This window comes from Thamnophis elegans, chromosome 13, assembly GCF_009769535.1.
Source record: "Thamnophis elegans isolate rThaEle1 chromosome 13, rThaEle1.pri, whole genome shotgun sequence".
Lineage (NCBI taxonomy): Eukaryota > Metazoa > Chordata > Lepidosauria > Squamata > Colubridae > Thamnophis > Thamnophis elegans.
In genome coordinates, this window is record NC_045553.1 from 22,911,710 (window position 1) to 22,930,954 (window position 19,245).

General features: G+C 40.2%; 1 protein-coding gene across 2 annotated transcripts; it reads right to left on the reverse strand.

Moving 5' to 3' along the window:
• Window positions 1–14,881, reverse strand: VDAC3 (voltage dependent anion channel 3). 2 transcript variants are annotated; one of them, XM_032229021.1, is made up of 11 exons: window positions 14,774–14,881; window positions 8,135–8,253; window positions 7,221–7,292; window positions 6,607–6,656; window positions 6,181–6,183; window positions 4,790–4,942; window positions 4,170–4,222; window positions 2,900–3,127; window positions 1,972–2,122; window positions 981–1,038; window positions 1–556 (listed from the first exon to the last, which is right to left on the reverse strand). In XM_032229021.1, the coding sequence occupies exons 2-11, from the start codon at window positions 8,163–8,165 to the stop codon at window positions 465–467; spliced, it is 891 nt and encodes a 296-aa protein (XP_032084912.1). In that variant the 5' UTR covers window positions 8,166–8,253; window positions 14,774–14,881; the 3' UTR covers window positions 1–464. The 2 variants fall into 2 exon arrangements, with proteins under 2 accessions (XP_032084912.1, XP_032084913.1); XM_032229022.1 differs by lacking the exon at window positions 6,181–6,183.
• Between the last annotated feature and the right edge of the window lie 4,364 nt (window positions 14,882–19,245).

A 19,245-nucleotide genomic window follows, 5' to 3' on the forward strand; every position in this document is an offset into this window, starting at 1 on the left:
TTGGGTTCCAAATGTGATTTCATTTATTTCCATTTTGATGCAAAACCAAAGCTTTCACTACAGCACAGAAACCAGTTTTACAAAAAGTCGTGAAATGTCGGACATGCACGATGTGATAAAGTGACACAGAAGGATGGGAAGTGGGAGATTCTTCCTGTTAACCAGATGCTATGCTGTCTTCCAAGGAACACTTTTAAAATAACTGAAGAACTGAACTGAAATGTAGCATTACAACTTCCATGTAACATTACAACCATTACAACTTCCATGCATTCCTTCAAGTATTGCCCTTCATTAGGTTGCACTCTCCAGACTTCAGTGTTGGGGGTTACAACAATTCTTTGGAAGAATATCGAGTTCACGCTTTTTGAAGTTTCACAGAAGAGTTTAAGGCCAGAACATGTGGGGTTTTATTTTCTCCTTCATCTTCCAAATAAAGATCTAATACTTCATCAATACCTACATTAAGCTTCCAGCTCAAATCCCAGACCGATTTTATGGCCGCCGGTGCTGAAATTCTTGCCATCAATCAAAGTTGAGAGAGTCAACTTCACACCTGGTAGAAAGAGGACATTGTTAGAGAATGAGAAACAGCAGAATTAGAGAATAAGGGGGGAAAATAACAACACATAGGAGGAGAAAGGCTGGGAAATCTGAAGCACAGAATGCCAGGTCTCGAACTACTATCCATTTGCTGAAGAGTTTCAACATGAGAAATCCCCAGACTAGCTTGGTTTAATCTAGCTGCCTTCCCTTCATTTGCCCTTCAGTTCTTGGGACAGGACTCTCCCTTGGCATGAATGGTACAACACGTACTATTCTTCTATTCTTGGCCAGATTCGTATGGAATCCACATGGAATCTCGCTGAGCTATTCTGAATTACAGCTGTCATTGCCTCCATGCTTCCAAGCCGATGATCACAATTGCCGGAAGCTTTGTTACAATTATTATTAAAATGAAAAGCAAATGATTAACGTACCAGGTCGGAGAGTCTGAGTGTAACCAAGTCCAATGAGGCTGGCATTATTCACTTTGGCCTAAAAAGAAATAGAAGTGCAGCACATAAATAACACATGGGCTCCTTCCTAGGATAAGCATTTATGCATATATCTTGAACGCTGAACTAAAGCTAACAACTTACAGATAAGGAAAAGCTAATAACAATTGCCCGTTAAAAAAAAAACTTTTGCTGTGCAAGGATTCGCCTTCACTGACCTTGGATAAATAGTTCCTACAACCATAGATATAAATCTTGCTGTTCTTATATATAAAATTACTGGGAAATGACTTTCTTTTTCAGTCTAGAGGCCAGAAATTATTTTATCCTCCACATACATTGGTAAATAAATAGCTAAAGTTCTCTTAGAAATTAGAGATAATAAAATTGCATTTTTTTCCTACTCAAGTCTCTGAAATCTATCCATGAATCCCAGGTTAAGGACACTTAGCTTAAAGCTACCATCAGCAAATGATCATATTCACAAACTTATTTGTAAGCCAGTAGTGTTCACTGAAGCATACAAAACAGTTCCAAAAGAAGATCCCAAAAGGAAAGATTTAATATTAGTGTTTCCCATCAGTCATAAATTAAACTAATTAAAAATGCTCTATGTTCCATATTCTAAACTAAGTAGCAGCAAAAACAGGTGTGACACATTCTGAGAGGAGATTCAGAAATTTTGCTAAATGATTTTTTAGTGAGATGCGAACAGTCCGTGCTTGCCCCCAATTCTGCTGTTCAATGTCACGTCACCCAAACTTGCCAATGGCTAACAAGCCAATCTCAAATCAGCCTGAAGCTGGCTTAAACTGAAATGAGCCAGATTGATGGCAGATTCTGAAAAATCATTAATCAACGAGGAGTTTCCAAACTTCTAAGTAAATAGGAGGAGGAAAGAATAATATGACATCCAAACAACTCCATTAACCAACGCAGTTATAATATTCTAGAAAACAGGCAAAATTCTTACCGAGACAGAGGCTTTATCATCCAGCTGGTATTTGGAGGCTATGCCAAACCGAGTGTTATTACTACCGGCAGTCCAAGCAAGACTTACAGCTGTTTCAACCTTGTCATTAACCTTCTGGTAGATTGAGCCACCAAATTCAGTGCCATCGTTCCTGTTGGTAACAAATCAGAAGAAATCCCATTTCTGCCCTTAAAAGAATTCTGCCTAAAATTCAAAAAACCCCTCCCCCCACACACAATCACACCTTTTGCTTCCCCTGTTCTCCTTGAGTAAACAGACTGACAAGTGTCTGAATAATCCAATTGAATAATTTCTCCCTGGCCTTGGCATTCTTTTAATGTATCCAACATTTCAGAGCGAGGTGATTTACAAACATTCCTCAAGAACAGTTGGAATCAAAAAGGTTACAAAAATATGAATTTCTCCAGCTGTACACAAGTAAAGTTAAAAATCATATACCAATTCTTGAAATCAGAAATGTGGTTTACACTTTTTCTAAATAACATGCTTTATTCAAAGACCTGAGCTTTCATTAGATCCTTCCAAATTCCTGATTTTTTTTTTTTTTAATTGCCACAACCTTTTCCCTATAATCAGTGTAGATACAGGGAAGAAGATCTGGGAAGAAATATAAACAAGGAGTTCAAATTTTCCAGGATTGCGACAACCAGTGAATTAGCTGTGTCTGCACTCTCTGACCCGGTCAGTTATTCTCAAAACTTAGGGCCTTTTTCAAACCACAAGATAAAAAGTTTATTAGCTGCTTCTCTACCAAAATCTCAACTGATAAGAAACCTTCTGTTTTAGGTACAGCAAGGCTTCATTTAGTCTGAAGTCTGCATGCCCGCCCCCCCACTACCAAGACTCATTCACATATGTTCGCTCACGTTCAGCCCCCGCCCACCCCTTGCCTTCCATCAGTACTTACACATTTGTATGCAGCTGGAAATCTGTTGCCTTGTAACCCAAGGCAAAATTATTCTGTGAAAGTTTGGATTTAGCAGTGTCAAAAGCCATCTGATAGCCAGCCAGCCAACCATCATAGCCCAAAACAGCCCAGCCATGAATAGTCGGCCCTGAAAGATCGATGTCAACGTTACAACCTAAATTTATATATTCTCGTTTGTAAGATGTCTTCAACTTCCCACTTTTCTTCCTGGCATATGGGAGGTAAAGAAGAAGAAGAAGAAGAGAAAATGGAGTCAGGCTGTCTAGCAGATAGCACCGCTCATGTTTTATTGACATTTTCTACTACATGTTAAGGATCAAAGCTTTCTCCAACTCAAATGTTATGAAAACAGTCAGCAACAAAGTTCCTGCAATAGTTAGAAGGCATTGATGGGATCCCCAAACTGTATTTTGTTGACATGTTAAAGATATGTTACACACACGTAGAAGGACATTTTCTATTACCCTGTTTCCCCGAAAATAAGACCTCCCCATATAATAAGCCCAATCGGGCTTTTGAGCGCATGTGCTAAAATAAGCCCTCCCCCCAAAAATAAGACATATATATATAACAACACAGCAGCAGCCATGAGGTGATCATGCTCACCACCTCCTGCACCTCAAAAATACCATATTTTTCGGAGTATAAGACACATCAAGAATTTGAAGAGGCAAATTAAAAAAAAAAGTTTCTGCACTCTGCAGACCTCCCAAATACAGCAACTTTTTGCAGAAATGGGCCCATTCCCCCCCCCAAAAGGCATGAATAGCCTTTAGGCGGCTTGTAGTGTTCCTGGGGGCTGGGGGGGGCAGCCCCCAGGAACCCTTAGCCCTTAGCAGCACTCTGAAAGCCTCCTAAAGGCTATGCACAGCCATTTTAGTGAAGGGGGTGGGGTTTCAGGAAGCAAAAAAATGCTGTATTCAGTGTATAAGACACATCCATATTTTCAGCCTCTTTTTTGAGGGAAAAAGGTGCGACTTACACTCCGAAAAATGTGGTAATAAGACCTCCCCGAAAATAAGGCTCAGTACTTATTGGGGGGGGGGGGGGCAAAAGAAAATAAGACCCACCTTATTTTCTGGGAAACATGGTAACAACTAATCTCCCACAGCCTGGTAATTTTCCAAAAGTGGGGTTCCAGGAGAGAGCGGGTGTCATGGATTTAGAACAACAGTATATATATAAATGTTGTACCACATCCTACAGGGGAAGGGATGTAACAAAAGAGGGCTTTTAGAGGAATACTTACCCTGTATTTGGTACAAACATGGTTTCAAGACTCAACTTCATTCCCTCAGCCAACTGCAAATGAAGAAAGGAAAAGAATACATTGATTCTTTCTCCCCACAATATGGGTTACATTTTTGGGGTCCTTCAATTACCAGAAGGTTAACTGCAAGTCAGAAGAATGCAGAACATCTTAAAATCTCCCCAAATTAGGACTCATGGGATTCACGATTTTCTCATTCAGAATTCCTCCTCCTAATCTTTAGCTTCTAGGAGACCAATCCACCCAGTGCCCATCCTCAGATTTTAATTCTCCAAGGATTTCCACAGATCTAGTGCTACCCATGCTCATTTATTATTTATTTACTAATCAAATTTACACCCTGCTGCTGACAAAATAGGAAAATACACTAACAGTATAAAACATAGCATAATGTTACTCTAGCTATTTTAAATTTTGTACAGATCAGGATGAAGATCTGATCTAGGAAAAATGTGGGAGAAAATGATTTTTTAAAAAGGTTTCCTCTATAATGCACAAAACCTATTTTATTCTGGACTGCACAGAATAAATTAAGCACAATTAATTGTACTACCTGTATTGATACAAGAGTTGTCTTAGGGTAAATTCCCCATTCTTACCTTATCTTCCATGGTGAGCTCTGTGCCTAAGGTGTTGTCAGTGTTCCATTTCTGAGTGAATGTAAGTCCATAATCCTTAAATTTATACTTAGTCTCAAGGTTGCCTGAGGCTTTGCCTGTGTCTGTATTGGAAGAGCCACTAGTAGTAAATTCCTGTAAACAAATTACATTTGTCTTAAGTTGCAAAGATTTGGGTCTTTAACATGCAATGTTAACAAATTATACAATTTCCATCTATAAAAGGGATGTCCAATCTTGCCAACTTAAAGACTTGTGATTTCAACTCTCGGAATTCCCCAACCAGCCATGCTAACCCTTGCCAAGATTGGACACCCCTGATCTACAACAGGGGTTAGCAGCGTTATAAAAGTAGTCTACTGAATTTCAGGACCATATCAAGATATATTTCCCCTGTCCGAGGTCTTATCATTCAGGGTGTGCCATGACACCGACAAAATTATACCATTCCATACTACTATTGATCTATTAATATTGATAGTCTATTAATTCAGCATCAAGCTTTCTTGATTCTTTTCATTCTGGAGTCTTGGACTTAAGTTTCAAAACTCCCTTGCAAGAAAATCAGTGTTGATTTTTGCTCTGTACCTTCCTTGATAGCCTTTTGGAAGAGTATGAGAGGATATCAGAAAGAGATAATTATTCTTCATCCATTTCTGGCAAGTGCCCTACTTCTTGTTTCAGTCATGCCCCACAGGCAGCCCTCAACAGAGGGAAACAGGAAAAATGCTAACCCTCCCTACTACTTTAATAAAACAGAATGTGCTTAAAGCTATCATACATTAGATCATGTAATACAAGACAGATATTTTAAAATCAAACATGAGACAGAAGAAATAAATCCCATTATTCCAGGTTAATATATCTTAAGTGTTGCAAAGATGTAGAGGGTGTTCAGCCCTTCTGGTGGTTGGCCAAAAAGCTACTGGGAGAAATAATCTTTCATTTCCCCTCCTCCCCCCCCCAAGACAAATTTCAAAAACTGAACTCCCCACTAGAAATTCCACACTGTTATAGATGCCAATAAAAAAAGAAAGAAAGTATGCAACATTTACAATTAATCTGATCAGGGTTTAGGCCCTTAGACTGCTTTTAATAGTCAAGCACAATTTGAGAATTAGTGAGAATTTCTAAGCAGGTGAAGAATGGGCTGGGAAATGGTGCATGTGATAAAGAATGGGCAAATGTTTTATGCCAATTTCTCATTCTTTGGACAGTTCCAATATAAATGATTCTTTTTAATAATGCAACACTTAGAGCCTCTTTATCACATTTTTTTAACCATCGGAATGGCTTTGAGACAGACTGGATTATGGTCTAAATAAATAAACCTTAACAAAAAGCATATAGAAGAGAATATAGTGTATTCTTACCAGCTAATTACACATCCAAAAACAGTGTTGCATGAAAAAAGGGGGAAAAATTAAATTAGCACCATTAATCCATCAGTAAAATTTGATTAATCCTACATATTACCACTTATACCTGGATTTCCAATTATATCAATCATTATATATTGCTGCAGTTATTTATCTCTCTTGGTATAATTGTTCCGATAAGCCAGACAAATGCACGATAAAATTGTCATCAATCAAAGTCTTTCTTTGCCAGTTACTAAATCCACACTCCAAATTATTAAGCTGTTGAAAAATCATCACAAAACACTGATAGGGAGGTAAGATTTGGGGATTCTAAAAGGGAATATTTGTAGGGGCTACATCTTTAGTATTACAGAGATTTTCCTAGATGTTTCACAAAGCCTTCTGTTACAGGAATGATTTAATAAGGTCACTGCTTACCACTCCGCTGGAGGACTTGGTCTTCAAATCTAACTTGACCATTCCAAACCCTAAAATTAAAATACACAGCAAAATAAATGATGTGATAAACCACACTTATTTGTCTGAAATAGTTACAGACAAAGGCAATATAAGCACGTCACTTAATAACAGGAATTCCAGTTGTTTGCCTGGTCCTGTCATGCTCTTCTGAAGTTCTTACCACGCTCAGGAAAAATCTAGAGATTTATCTATCCCCACATAAACCCTTGGAATAAGTAAGTTACCATTCTCAGAAACTGATTTAATAATAATTGTAGATTTTTCCAAAATTATGTGAAAAAATATCAAGATTATTTATTAATCGCTGACCTCTGCTATTGCACTCCCTTTATGTTCCACAATTAGTGAAGTCTAGAAAAATACATTTTTAAAAAGCTTGAGTCCTGAGCATTGCAAAAAAAAATCTTGCAAGTTTAATGTTATCCAATTGATAAAAATCAACATTTTTTAAGTCACCTGAAAAGAGGATTTCCCTAAGAGATAAGTAGTATCAGAGTATCATTTTTTGATGGCTAGTCTAAGGTTGAGGTGAAAAGAAAAAAAATTGGGTTTGTCGGCATTACGTTACTCACCATATCCTTTGTTGAATACATCCCTAGCAGATTTCCCCAAGTCACAATAAGCTGGTGGAATATTCTTGGGGTCTATAAAAAGCAGGATTGCAACAGATTTAGAGATAACTCAAGCATATACATGGACACAACCTCAGTAACGGTTCACAACTCTTTGTATGTCACAAATGATGAAGTCCTGACAGTCTATTCACAAACCTTCAGGGATAGAAAACTTGTGAAAAATACTGTATGTTGAAAAACACAACACCCAACAATTGAATTAGACTCCAGCAATACATTTCTTCCAAACCACCACCCTCCCTTGTACAGCCTTCCAACAATAACATTATGATTCATTTCAAGAATTCTCCATTCCTGCCCATCCTTCACAGATTTTTGATCCCAACTTTCTTGATTCCTCTACAAAAAATTTCCAGGCCTGTGGGAATCCAGAAGTTGGAAAGTGAGTTGAAGTTCAACAGGGTATCTTATTTCTTTGAGAGGAAATGTTGTTTTCATCCTGATTTTGGATCCTGGACCTGTCTCTTTATATTAATAAATCGACTGCTGGCTTTGTCATGTGGATCTCTTGCTGTGTTTTTCCACTGAAATGCTGTTCACTAACAACCTTATTGCTACTAAGGATGTTTTCCGGCTTCTCAAAAAAATTAATAGTTTTCTTTCCCCTGAAATTTGCTCAACAAGAATTTTAATCTTACCAAACATGGTTTCTAATATGGCCCCTCAGAAGACAAGCAAGAATTCCTTGCAAATGTTCAACAAAACGTAAGATCAAAGCAGTAACTTTCTTATTAATATACACCATCCCAGGACTCTTGGTTTCTAATTATTTACTTGAAACGTTTGAACATTTCTAAGAATACACATATTTATGCAGACATTTATAGAGCAAGAGTGAGGAAAAGACTTACCTGACACTCTAGGGGGACAGGAGGAGTACATGCTTGCAGACTCTGTATTTCACAGCTTAGCTCCTAAATCATTTACCTCACTGTGAATCTACAGAAGGACTCGCCTCTTTTAAGTATACCTGTCCAGTATGGAAGAGAGGGGGAAAAAAGTGTTATCATTAGAATATAATAGCTAGCACATAACATACTGTATGTTTAATATTCTCAAAATTCGGAACCCCTAATCCTAAATTTGATGTACACTTAGAATACTACTCCAATAAAGAGGATCTAATACATTCCTAGACCAGGACGATATACCTGATACAGCATTATATTTAATACCAAGGAAATTCAAATCACAGTTTTATTTTAGACAATATTCGGTATGACTCTAAATCAGTTTCCATTTTCTCAGTCTAAACATATTTCACATAATTCTTTCGGCATCCCTATCTTTTAGGTCCCAATAAGTTGAACAGATTTCTTGATGAATAGTTTTGATTAACCTAAAAACACATTTGAGTGTGCCAGCAACATACTAACTCAAAATATTATTTTCAGTGACACCAACTTCTATGAGAATCAGAATATTGTTAAGTGCTAGATACACATTCTCATACTATACCATAAGTTGTTGACAAGGTATTCCAGTTTCTCTGAAAAATGCATATTTACCCAAATTTAGGTTATTAATTCCAACCTACATTCTTTCTATCGGAAAGATTCTGGATGTGAAAAGCAACAAACACTACTGGCTTTATCTTAAATAAAATTCCAGAGTAAGCACCCCATTCCAAATATATAGCAAGCCATCATAGACAATCTGTGTGAATAGCTGTGTCATGCAAAATATGGCATTTGTTTATTTAATCAAATATATATGCCCACTTTTCTCACCCAAAGTGACTCTGTGTGGCGTACAATTAGGCCAATGATTTACCCATAGTGTAAAATCAATTAAAACAATTACAGCAATTATTAAAACCAAGTTCATGAGAGGTTTAAAATCAGAATGTTACATGTTGTGTGGTCTCCCTGCTGTCTAAGGCATCCCCAGGCCTGTTGAAGAAACCATGTTCTGAGAGCTTGACCTGACTATCTAAAGGGACATTCTAAGTGTTCCAATAATAGTGTGACCTTGAAGTGTTCCACTTCTGGAACATCTAGGCAGGTCCAGTTTGAAGTGAGACATTACTGGACACTTGAGAATGGGCTTGCTTTGATGTAACAATCTGTTCCAGAGTCAGAACAGTGTGATAGAAACATTTGCATATTTCTAAGCATGAGATTGTGTGCATTTGAGGGATGTGCATGTACAATAAGGAAGTACTCCAACATTGGGGGGAGGGGGTTTCCTAAAATGCATTCAAAACATATAAAAGCGTCACAGATGCCTGCTTCCTTCCATCTGAATGTTGACGTAATGGATGCTACTGGGACATTTCTTGAGCAGGTTTTTATAAAAAAAAATAAAAAGTCACACTCGTTTTAATACATTTGTTGAGAATTTGTAAGCAAAGAAATCTGCTTTTTTGGACTGACCATCAGACTATTGATAGGATACAACTCTGTGTCAACAAAGAACAGATAGGTCAGCAAAATCAGCACATTCGCATTCAGTAATCCCATCAGTTCCTAACCTTACTGCTTACTATTCTCTGCAAGTTAATGATTCCCGAAACTTGTAGACGTCTTTAAAAAAGAGATTCAGACTAAGCCTTTCCATTCTTTGCATTAATCCTTGTCACAATAAACGATTCTTCCAAAAATATACATTGCTTAGCAAAAGATATGTAGAAATATTCTACTTTTGTAAGTGTCTATGACATGCACATCTTCTGCTGTTTCGTTCTTATAATCCTTTTTCAGTTCTAAGAGTATAGAATAACAAGTTGGAAGGGACTTTGTAGATCATCTAGTCCACCTCACACCCCACCCCCATCCAAGCAGGAGACAACATTTCTGACAGATGGTAATCCAGTCTCTTCTTGAAAGCTTCCAGTGATGAAGCTCCTCCTGTGCTCTCTCATATCAAATGATGCTTAGATAAAAGTCACTTTACTACAGAAAAAAAAGATAGGACCAAGAGTATCTTGTGTACAGACTGAGTGTAAGTATGGACAAGTTATTATCTCCCCCCCCCCCCATCACTTCCGGTATCTAGTTTAGGAGTATATAAACATGATTTGTTTATATAACAAATCTGACTTAGGAGAGGGGAACAAATGACTAATACAATTTCCAGAGTTAGAATCTACACTATTACAAAAATGCACCAGTTTCAACTACCATTCAATCTGTATCATTTCTCAAGTGAAAAAAAAGCATCACTTTCTAATAAAAAAGACTTTGTTGATAAGTCATTATTTCAATGACACAATTCAGGAAACTCATAATCTTGGGGGAAGGTTTGGAGGGGAACATCCTCCATGTTGAATTCAAAGCATCACTTTCTAATTTATACAACTTATGCAGTTTGTCTCATTCATGAGGTTTTTGCAAAAGGCATTTCAAATAATAGCCCACTCCATTTTTTCCCCTACACCTGCTTCCTTTGTCTGAATAGCTTCTACTCAGATTGCTTGCTAATAGAGAAAACATGAGCTTTGTGTAAGACAGCAAAATTCACTCTTGCACTGATGCTGTGCTCAATTGAAACTATACCACGTGGCTCAGTCTTAATAGAAGTTGGTTCATGGTATGAACTACAAGATCAGCAACTTACTGATTTTCAACAGCAGTGCCTGCCACAACCTTAGGTGCTTCTGTGAATGACCACATTATAAGGTGAGCTCAGAGTGGAGTGCTCTTTCAGACTGGTATTGCAGCACAGCATTTCCACAAGAGGGTACCAAAAATTCAAATAAAACCCCTTGCAAAATTCATATCTGTATTAATATGTACCTAGCCAAGTTGATGCATGGTAATCCAGCCAATTGCAAGCTGTAACTACGAGGGACTTTTAGACTAAGCTGTATCAACTCATCATACAATAGTTTTGAAAATAAACACTGGAATTGAGTTATTTCCTATTTTCCCCTTAGGATAAAAGAATCTGCTTCCTTGAGGCGCCAGTAAATTTCCTTTTGAATTGATGTAACAAGTATGGGAGGAGTTTTAGCTCAATCTTCCTATAACACTATAAATGAATCGTTTTAATAACCTAGATCAGGGGTGTCAAACTCACAGCCCAAGGGCCACATGCGTCACATGCTGACCACGCCCATCAACTGTTTAGCGAAGCAGAAAAAAGTTCCCGATACATCAAGGGGTGATGATATAACGGCATGAGTTTGACACCCGACTTAGATGAACTATAAAGTAGTGTAACCAAACCAACGAATTTGCACAACAGGTTAAGTACAAAAATGCAAACAAATGTACGCATGCATGCATGCATGCATATATATATATATGATTTATGTTCACACGACTGTAAACAAGAATGTGTGTTGGTATTCCTAGATACAACCCATCGGCTGATTCACAATAGGTATTAAAGCTGAAGCACTTTATATACATGGCACAATACATGTATCTTCAAATACAGTCTCACATAGGACTTAATAGACGCCTTAGAATATATTGCAAGAGGTGAAATAGACAAGGGAGTAGAACACTTTTTTGAATATGTTGGGAATACAACTTTTCACCTTTTAGCCACTTTTTAAGTTTGTTTTTAAAAGATTAGAATACCAAGGTAGCCAGGTGGTTTTTTAAAAAAAAAACCATTTGTGGATTGTGACATCATTGCTGACTTTGCAGTACATGTAATTTCCCCATATGTGACCTAATTAGGGAGAAGGGAGAGGGCATTATTGCATACTCTAATTCATTCTTCATTTTCAATTGGGAGGGGGGAAGAAACGGAATTAAACATTTGACCAAACTGAGCAGAATGACATAAGGTGATAGATAGATCGGAAGTACTTAGTTCTTGAGTTCCTGATAAAAAGACATATGAAAAATAAAGATCTCTATTCAACCAAAAAGCTCTTTATGGCCTGAACCTTGTGAACCTTCAAGATTTTAAAATGTGGTTTTGCCATTCTAGTCGTGGGCATCCACCACCAGATTGATGGATGAGACAATTTTTTGGGAGTGCATAAATGGAGAGTCCTGGTTGTATGTTCTTTATGTGGGTTTCTGAATTTATGTTCTTGATGTTATATGGCTTTTGATTGCAAGACAGCATTATTTTCTTTGGGATTTTATTTGATGCATGCCACCAGAGTCGTGAATCCATTTGGTTTGCTTTAGGTTATGAATACATGCCACTCCATGCTATTTTGAAGGATATAATTCAAATGTTATTTATGCCACTTTCCCACTGTCCTATCATCCTCTTTAATAAAAATGACTATAAACTAGTTTACATAAGCATGCTGGTCACCGGCTGCTTGAAGCAGAGGACACACATTCTTCAAATGTTTTTATCTTACCCTATCCATTTCAATGTTCAGATTAAAAAATAATAAAACAAGCACCATCATCCAATAATCATGCTAGTTGAAGTCTGGGCCATAGTCCAACCCATCCAGATGGCACAAAGTTGGGCAATTCTACATCAAGCCAAGTTGGCTGGACAGACACCTAGCCTGGTTTAACTCCGCTTCTTCAATTCTAAATGTTAAAAGATAAGAGGCAATCAAACATCCTTTCCACAGCTGTATTTATTCTGTTCTGCTACCTTACCTTTCTTGCCAAGGAGCCAAGTCACTATATTGGTCCCTCCCGTGTTGATCTGTACAGCCAACCTTGTCAGAAAGGCTGGATTCAAAGACACTTTCTGCAGGGTGCTCAAGGCTATGCAAGGGTCTGAACCTCAATCTGATTATGATGCACATACTCCATCTCCTGTTTCATTTTCAGTCCAAGCCTCTCCAATTCCAAGCCCATATTATAACCAATCCTTTCCCAGACATGTCAGAACTGTAATTCCTAGGAAACACACCTGAAGGTTGGGAGGCTCGGAACCTACCCATCTTGCACAAAGATGACTTTGCTTCCACCCTGCTGCCCCTCCATGGCAGCCTCTGCCCTTAGCATATTAAACCAAATCCCAAGGTTAATAAACCAAAATGGCTCCTACCAAGCCAAAGTAAACAATGCGCATTGTGACCTCATGGGATACACCAGTCTCCACACCAGCCCTCAAGGTGAGGTCTCATGTGTTGAGTTTGGCTTAGCATCAGGATTTGTTCTGATTTATTTTATATATCCCATTTTATTTTTACAAATAACTCAAGGTAGTGAACTTATCTAATACACCTTCCTATCCTGGTTTATTTTATTTATATCCCTTTATTTTTACAAATAACTCAAGGCAGCCAATCTAACACGCCTTCCTATCATGCTTTGTTTTATTCATTTGTATTCCACATGATTTTTATGAATAACTCAAGGTGGCAAACATATCTAACATTCCTTCCTATCATGCTTTGTTTTATTTATTTATATATTTGTATGTATCCTTTATTTTTACAAATAACTCAAGGCAGCCAAGATATCCAACACAACTTCCTACAGTACCATGTTTTATTTATTTATTTATATCTCACTTGTTTATTTTTACAAATAACTTAAGGCAGCCAACATAAGACACCTTCCTATCATGCTCTGTTTTATTTATTTATATCCCATTTTATTTTTTTACATATAATTCAAGGCAGCGAAGATAATATCCCACTCACCTTCCTCCCACCAAATTTGCTGCCCACCCTTCAGTGCTAGTGGCCCAGCCAGCATCCTGTATAACTGGACCCACCGAGTGGGGGAAGGCTTACTGGGAACCCCAGTCCCTTCACCTGCAGAGGCACCAGGTGCCTGTAAGGCTTAGCATGGGGGGGGGGGTTGTTTAAGGAAGGGGAGCATGTCTGGATCCCAGAAATGCCCCTTCCCCATGCCTTTGGCCCCCACATGCCCTCATGCCCCTCACATCCCCTTCCACATGCCCTCATCCCTCCCCCACATACCCACACCCACATCTCATGTCCCCCACATCCTCTCATGCCCCCCATGTCCTCATGCTCCCCACATGCCCTCATTCTCCCCAAATGTCCTGATGCCCCCACATCCCCACATCGTCATCCCCCCCACATCCACATGCCCCCCCACATCCCCACCCCCATCTCATGCCCCCACATTCTCTCATGCCCCCCATGTCATTCCCCCTAATATGTCCTCATGCCCCCCATCCCCACCCACATGCCCTCATTCCCCCCATCCCCACCCCTATGCCCCCATGTCTTCATGGCCCCCATCCCCACCCACATGCCCCCTCACATGTCCTCATGCCCCCTCACATGTCCTCATGCGCCCCCATGCTCCCCGCACACCCTCATCCCCCCCATCTCCTCATGCTCCCCGCATCCCCTTACAGCAGCTCCGACCTTCCCCACAGAGAACGAGTAAATGGGTGCGGGATGCTCAAGTGCGGCCTTAATAGAGATTAATATAATTTATTATATAATATAAATTAATATAACTAATACAACCAAAAGGGAGGAGTCTGCTCCCCACAACCTCCCCCACCCGAGACCTCAGCCCACCGAAGTCCCCGAGCCTCCCCGGCTGCCCCTCTTTGAAGGGGGGGAAATAGGTGAGGGAACAGGCTCCCCCCGCCCGCAAGCCGCCTCCCTCGCCCACCGGCCGCACCTCAGGGGCGCCTCTTCCGCCGCCTCAGCCTCGGCCGCCTGACCGTCCCTCCGTGTCAAAAGCTGAAGGTCTCTCTCCCTTCGTTTCTGCGCACCGCGCAGGCGCAACGCTCGAGGCCCGGCTTAGGCCACGCCCTTTTGGCTGAACACGGCTGGCGAAGGGCGCAGGCGCGTCGATCCCCGCCGGTTCTTGCGCAGAGCCTTTTTCCTATTTTCCTTTTTTTTTTTAAATAAACCGCGCACGCGCGCTAAGGCCTTCTACGGTTTCAAACTCCGAATGGAGCGTTTTCCTCCGGCTTGTTTTAATGGGCGCCTACGATGATTTCACCGCAATTAAGCAATAGCCCTTAAACCTATATACCGTTTCACGGTGCTTTACAGCTGTCTCTAAGCGGTTTACAGAGGCAGCATATTGTCCCCCAACAATCTGGGGCCTCAATAATGGTTTGGCCTACTTCAGATGAACAGAGTTGGAAGGGACCTTGGAGGTCACCTTGTCCAACCTGCCCCCACCCACCCCTGCCCAAACAGGAGACCCTACACCATTTCTGACAGATGGAACAAAGTTGCCTTCAGAAGTTGTGGGAGCTTCATCGCTGGAAGCTTTCAAGAAAAGATGGCTGCCATCTGTCAGAAATGGTATAGGGCAGTGTTTCTCAACCTTGGCAACTTGAAGATGTCAGGACTTCAACTCCCAGAATTCCCCAGCCAGCATTCGAATGCTGGCTGGGGAATTCTGGGAGTTGAAGTCCTGACATCTTCAAGTTGCCATGGTTGAGAAACACTGGTATATGTTCTCCTGCTTGGGCTGGGGTTGGATTAGATGACCTACAAAGTTGCTTCCAACTCTGTTAACCTGAAGTAGATGGCACTCGTCTCTTCTTGAAATCCTGCAGGGATGAAGCTCCAGTAACTTCTGAAGGCAATTTCTGTTCTACTGGTTGATTGTTTCCACTGTCAGGAAATTCCTCCTCATTTCCAGGTTGAATTTCTCCTTGTTCAGTTTCCATCCATTGTTCCTTGTCTGGCATTCAGGTGCTTTGGAAAACAGCTTGGCCCCCTCATTTCTGTGGCAGCCCCTCAAATATTGGAAGACTACCATCATGTCTCCCCTGTTCCTCCTGTTTACTAGACTAGCCATGCCCAGTTCCTAAACTGTCCATCTTTAGCCTTCGGTCTCCTAATCATCCTGGTTGCTCTTCTCTACACTCTTTCTAGAGTCTTTTTAATAGTGTAGTGACCAAAACTGGATGCAGAATTCTAGGTGTGGGTTTACTAAGGCTATAAAGCTGCATAAGGTTATAAAATACTGCATCCAGTGTTACTACTCAAGGTGTCGTGGCTTAGTGGCTAAGATGCTGAGCTTGTCCATCAGAAAGGTCAGCAGTTCGAATCCCTAATGTTAGGTAACAGAGTGAGTTCCTGTTACTTGTCTCAGCTTCTGCCAACCTAGCAGTTCGAAAGCACATAAAAAATGCAAGTAGAAAAACAGGAACCACCTTTGGTGGGAAGGTAACAGCGTTCCGTGCTCCTTTGGCATTTAGTCATGCTGGCCACATGACCATGGAGATGTCTAGACAGTGCTGGCTCTTCAGCTTTGAAACAGAGATGAGCACCGCCCCCTAGAGTCAGGAATGACTAGCACAACTGTGTGAAGGGAACCTTTACCTTTATTAGTACCTCACTTGATCTTGATTGAATCCCTTCCAATAATTGTTTGGAAATTGCAGTTGAGAAGATTTGCAAACTTCCACTCAGGAATAGTTTTTAGGGGGAAAAAACCACTTCAGAAGGGGTGGGGATATTCTGAGTTAATTGTCCTCTAATAAATGCATTAATTAAATCTTGTAATTAATCATGACACCAGCAACTTGGTATTTATTTGCATCTGATTTTGCATTGAAGATTTGTCCTCATGAAATCAAGTTTCTCCTGCCCTTGAGAAACCAAATGTAAATTAATGCACCACCTCTCGCTTTTCAGCATTAGTTTCCCTCTTGCAGGGGCTTCAGCAGATCGATGGGCTTTGTGGTCACGAGGTCTGGCGCAGGGGAAATCTGAGGCTTCATTCCATTGGAATCAACAAGACAAAAGTCACCCAAGGTGACGTGACATGTCTTCTTTACGGAGGGTGATGGACGCTCTGCTTTGACCGGGCATCCTGGCGATGCGTCCCGAGGCTCCACCTGCCTCCAAATTAAGATAGCACCGTTTCCAGGGTCCCGCCCTGACGGGATCTAGCAAGTCACAGTGCAGGGAACAACTGTCTATTGCACTATTTATATGCATAATTTTCTATTTGTTTTGCCATGTTTATGTAGTGTATATTGGAGGTGGTGACCCTTTGAGAGCTGTATGCAACAAAATTTCATTTTAATGGGTGCCGATTAGTCTACATTCAAAGGGACAATAGTTTATTCTATTATTCTTTTCCAGGGGTGTCAAATTTGTGGCATCACATTATCGTGATGTATCACTTCTCCCTCCTCCCCTTCGCTAGACTGGGGTGGGCTCGGTCAGCATGTGACACATCCATTCTGTGAATTTGATACCTGTTCCATTCCATTCTTTTACCCTATTCCATTATTCTATTTATTCTATTAGCTCAGATTCAGGCTGCAGAACCTCAGGCCACCAGAGGGCAGGAAAAACATGATGTCTCTGAGGCCCCCTCGTGGCGATCTGGTGTTTTGCACCCAACAGGGCAGTTCCAACAGCACTTGGAGGGACGCAGTGACTCAGTAGCTAAGGCACTGAGCTTGATCAGAAAGGTCGGCAGTTCGAATCCTTGGTGCCCAGTAACGGAGTGAGCTCCTGTTTCTTGTCCCAGCTTCTGCCAACCTAGCAGTTCAAAAGCACATGAAAATGCAAGTAGAAAAATAGGAGCCCACTTTGGTGGGAAGGCAACAGCGTTCCATGGCCCTTTGGCATGGAGTCATGCTGGCCACATGACCAGAGATGTCTTCAGACAGCGCTGGCTCTTCAGCTTTGAAAGGGAGATGAGCACCGCCCCCTAGTCAGGAACGGCTAGCACATATGTGAGGGAACCTTTACCTTTAATAGCACTTGAGAACATGGACTCACCTTACCATGGATTAATGTGAATAGCCAGTCAATCCAATCCAACCCAACCTTTCACCTGAATTCTACAATGGAACCAAGCCCTTAAAGGAACAAGGTGCTCCTAGACTTTTTATTTTTTTAAAAAGGTGTTACAGAAGATCGTTTTTGAACTTTGGAGCTGCTCAGAAGCTGCTGACCTTTATAAGCCTTTTCCTGTGTAGGGTATATAGGATTTTCATGAGTCGACAGGTGATTTGCAAAACCCGTCCTTGTTTACTGGGCGTTTTCATGTTTGCAGAAATGGAGATAAATGTTTGAAGTCATTGTTAGACAATTATATTAGTCTACGATGACCAAAACTAACAAAAAAGGGAGTCAAGAAGGCTTATATTGAAGTCTTACTTGGAAAAGATGCTGCCAAACTATTTAAATCAGGTGTCCAAACTTGGGAACTTTTAAGACTTGTGGATTTCAACTCCCAGAATTCCCCACAAGTCTTATAAAGTTCCAAAGTTTGGACACCCCTGATTTAATGCCTCCCAATACAGGTTCACCTCAGCTTACAACCAGTTGAGCCCCAACCTTTCTATTGCTAAGTGATAACATTTGACTGAGCTTTGCCTGAGTTTTATTTTTCTTGCCAGTTAAGTGAATCTGGCTTCCCCCTTGACTTTCCTTGTAAGATCACAAAAGGGGATCCATAAGATCCCAGAACACTGGAACACCTGAGTCAGTTGCCAATCATCCAAATTTTAATCACATGATCCTGTGAAAAAGTCATGTTCTTTTTCAGCTCCATCAGAACTTCAAAACAGTCACTTAATGAAATGTTGCAAATTAAAGATGACCTGCATTTATTCCCCTGAATAATAAAAGGGTCTCAAAGAACCTCAGTGCTTGAAAATCTCTCTCCAATTACTGAGAAATATGGGCCAGGAATATTATTTTGAATGCTGTTTTGGTTTTTTTGCTAAAACAGCACTAAAAGATAAAGATGCTTTTGATATTAGCTCATCTAACTCAAATTAGCCATGCTTTTCTGCAGTATAGTGTCCCATTTCTTAATTTTCGTGGTTGTGTCCCATCCTCATATTAAATCGGAACAACCCTGCTTTTGAGTTCACACAAGAGTGACTGCTACTTTTTTCTATTAAGGAACAAATGTTTTAAAATGGAAAGCATTAGTTTTTAACCTGTTATTCTGTTTTTTTCCCTTACCTTTAAGCATGTTGAAGCCAAAATAGCTGCCTACATTGTTATTTAGCTAATTGTTTGCTCAGTAAGGCATGCAAACATTGTATATTAAGATAATTTTCTTTGGTTTTAGGAACATTGACGTGAGGTAAGCATTGGAAGGTAACTGCCCAGTATTTTTGTGATTTTCCCCTGTAAGAACATGAAACTTTCCCC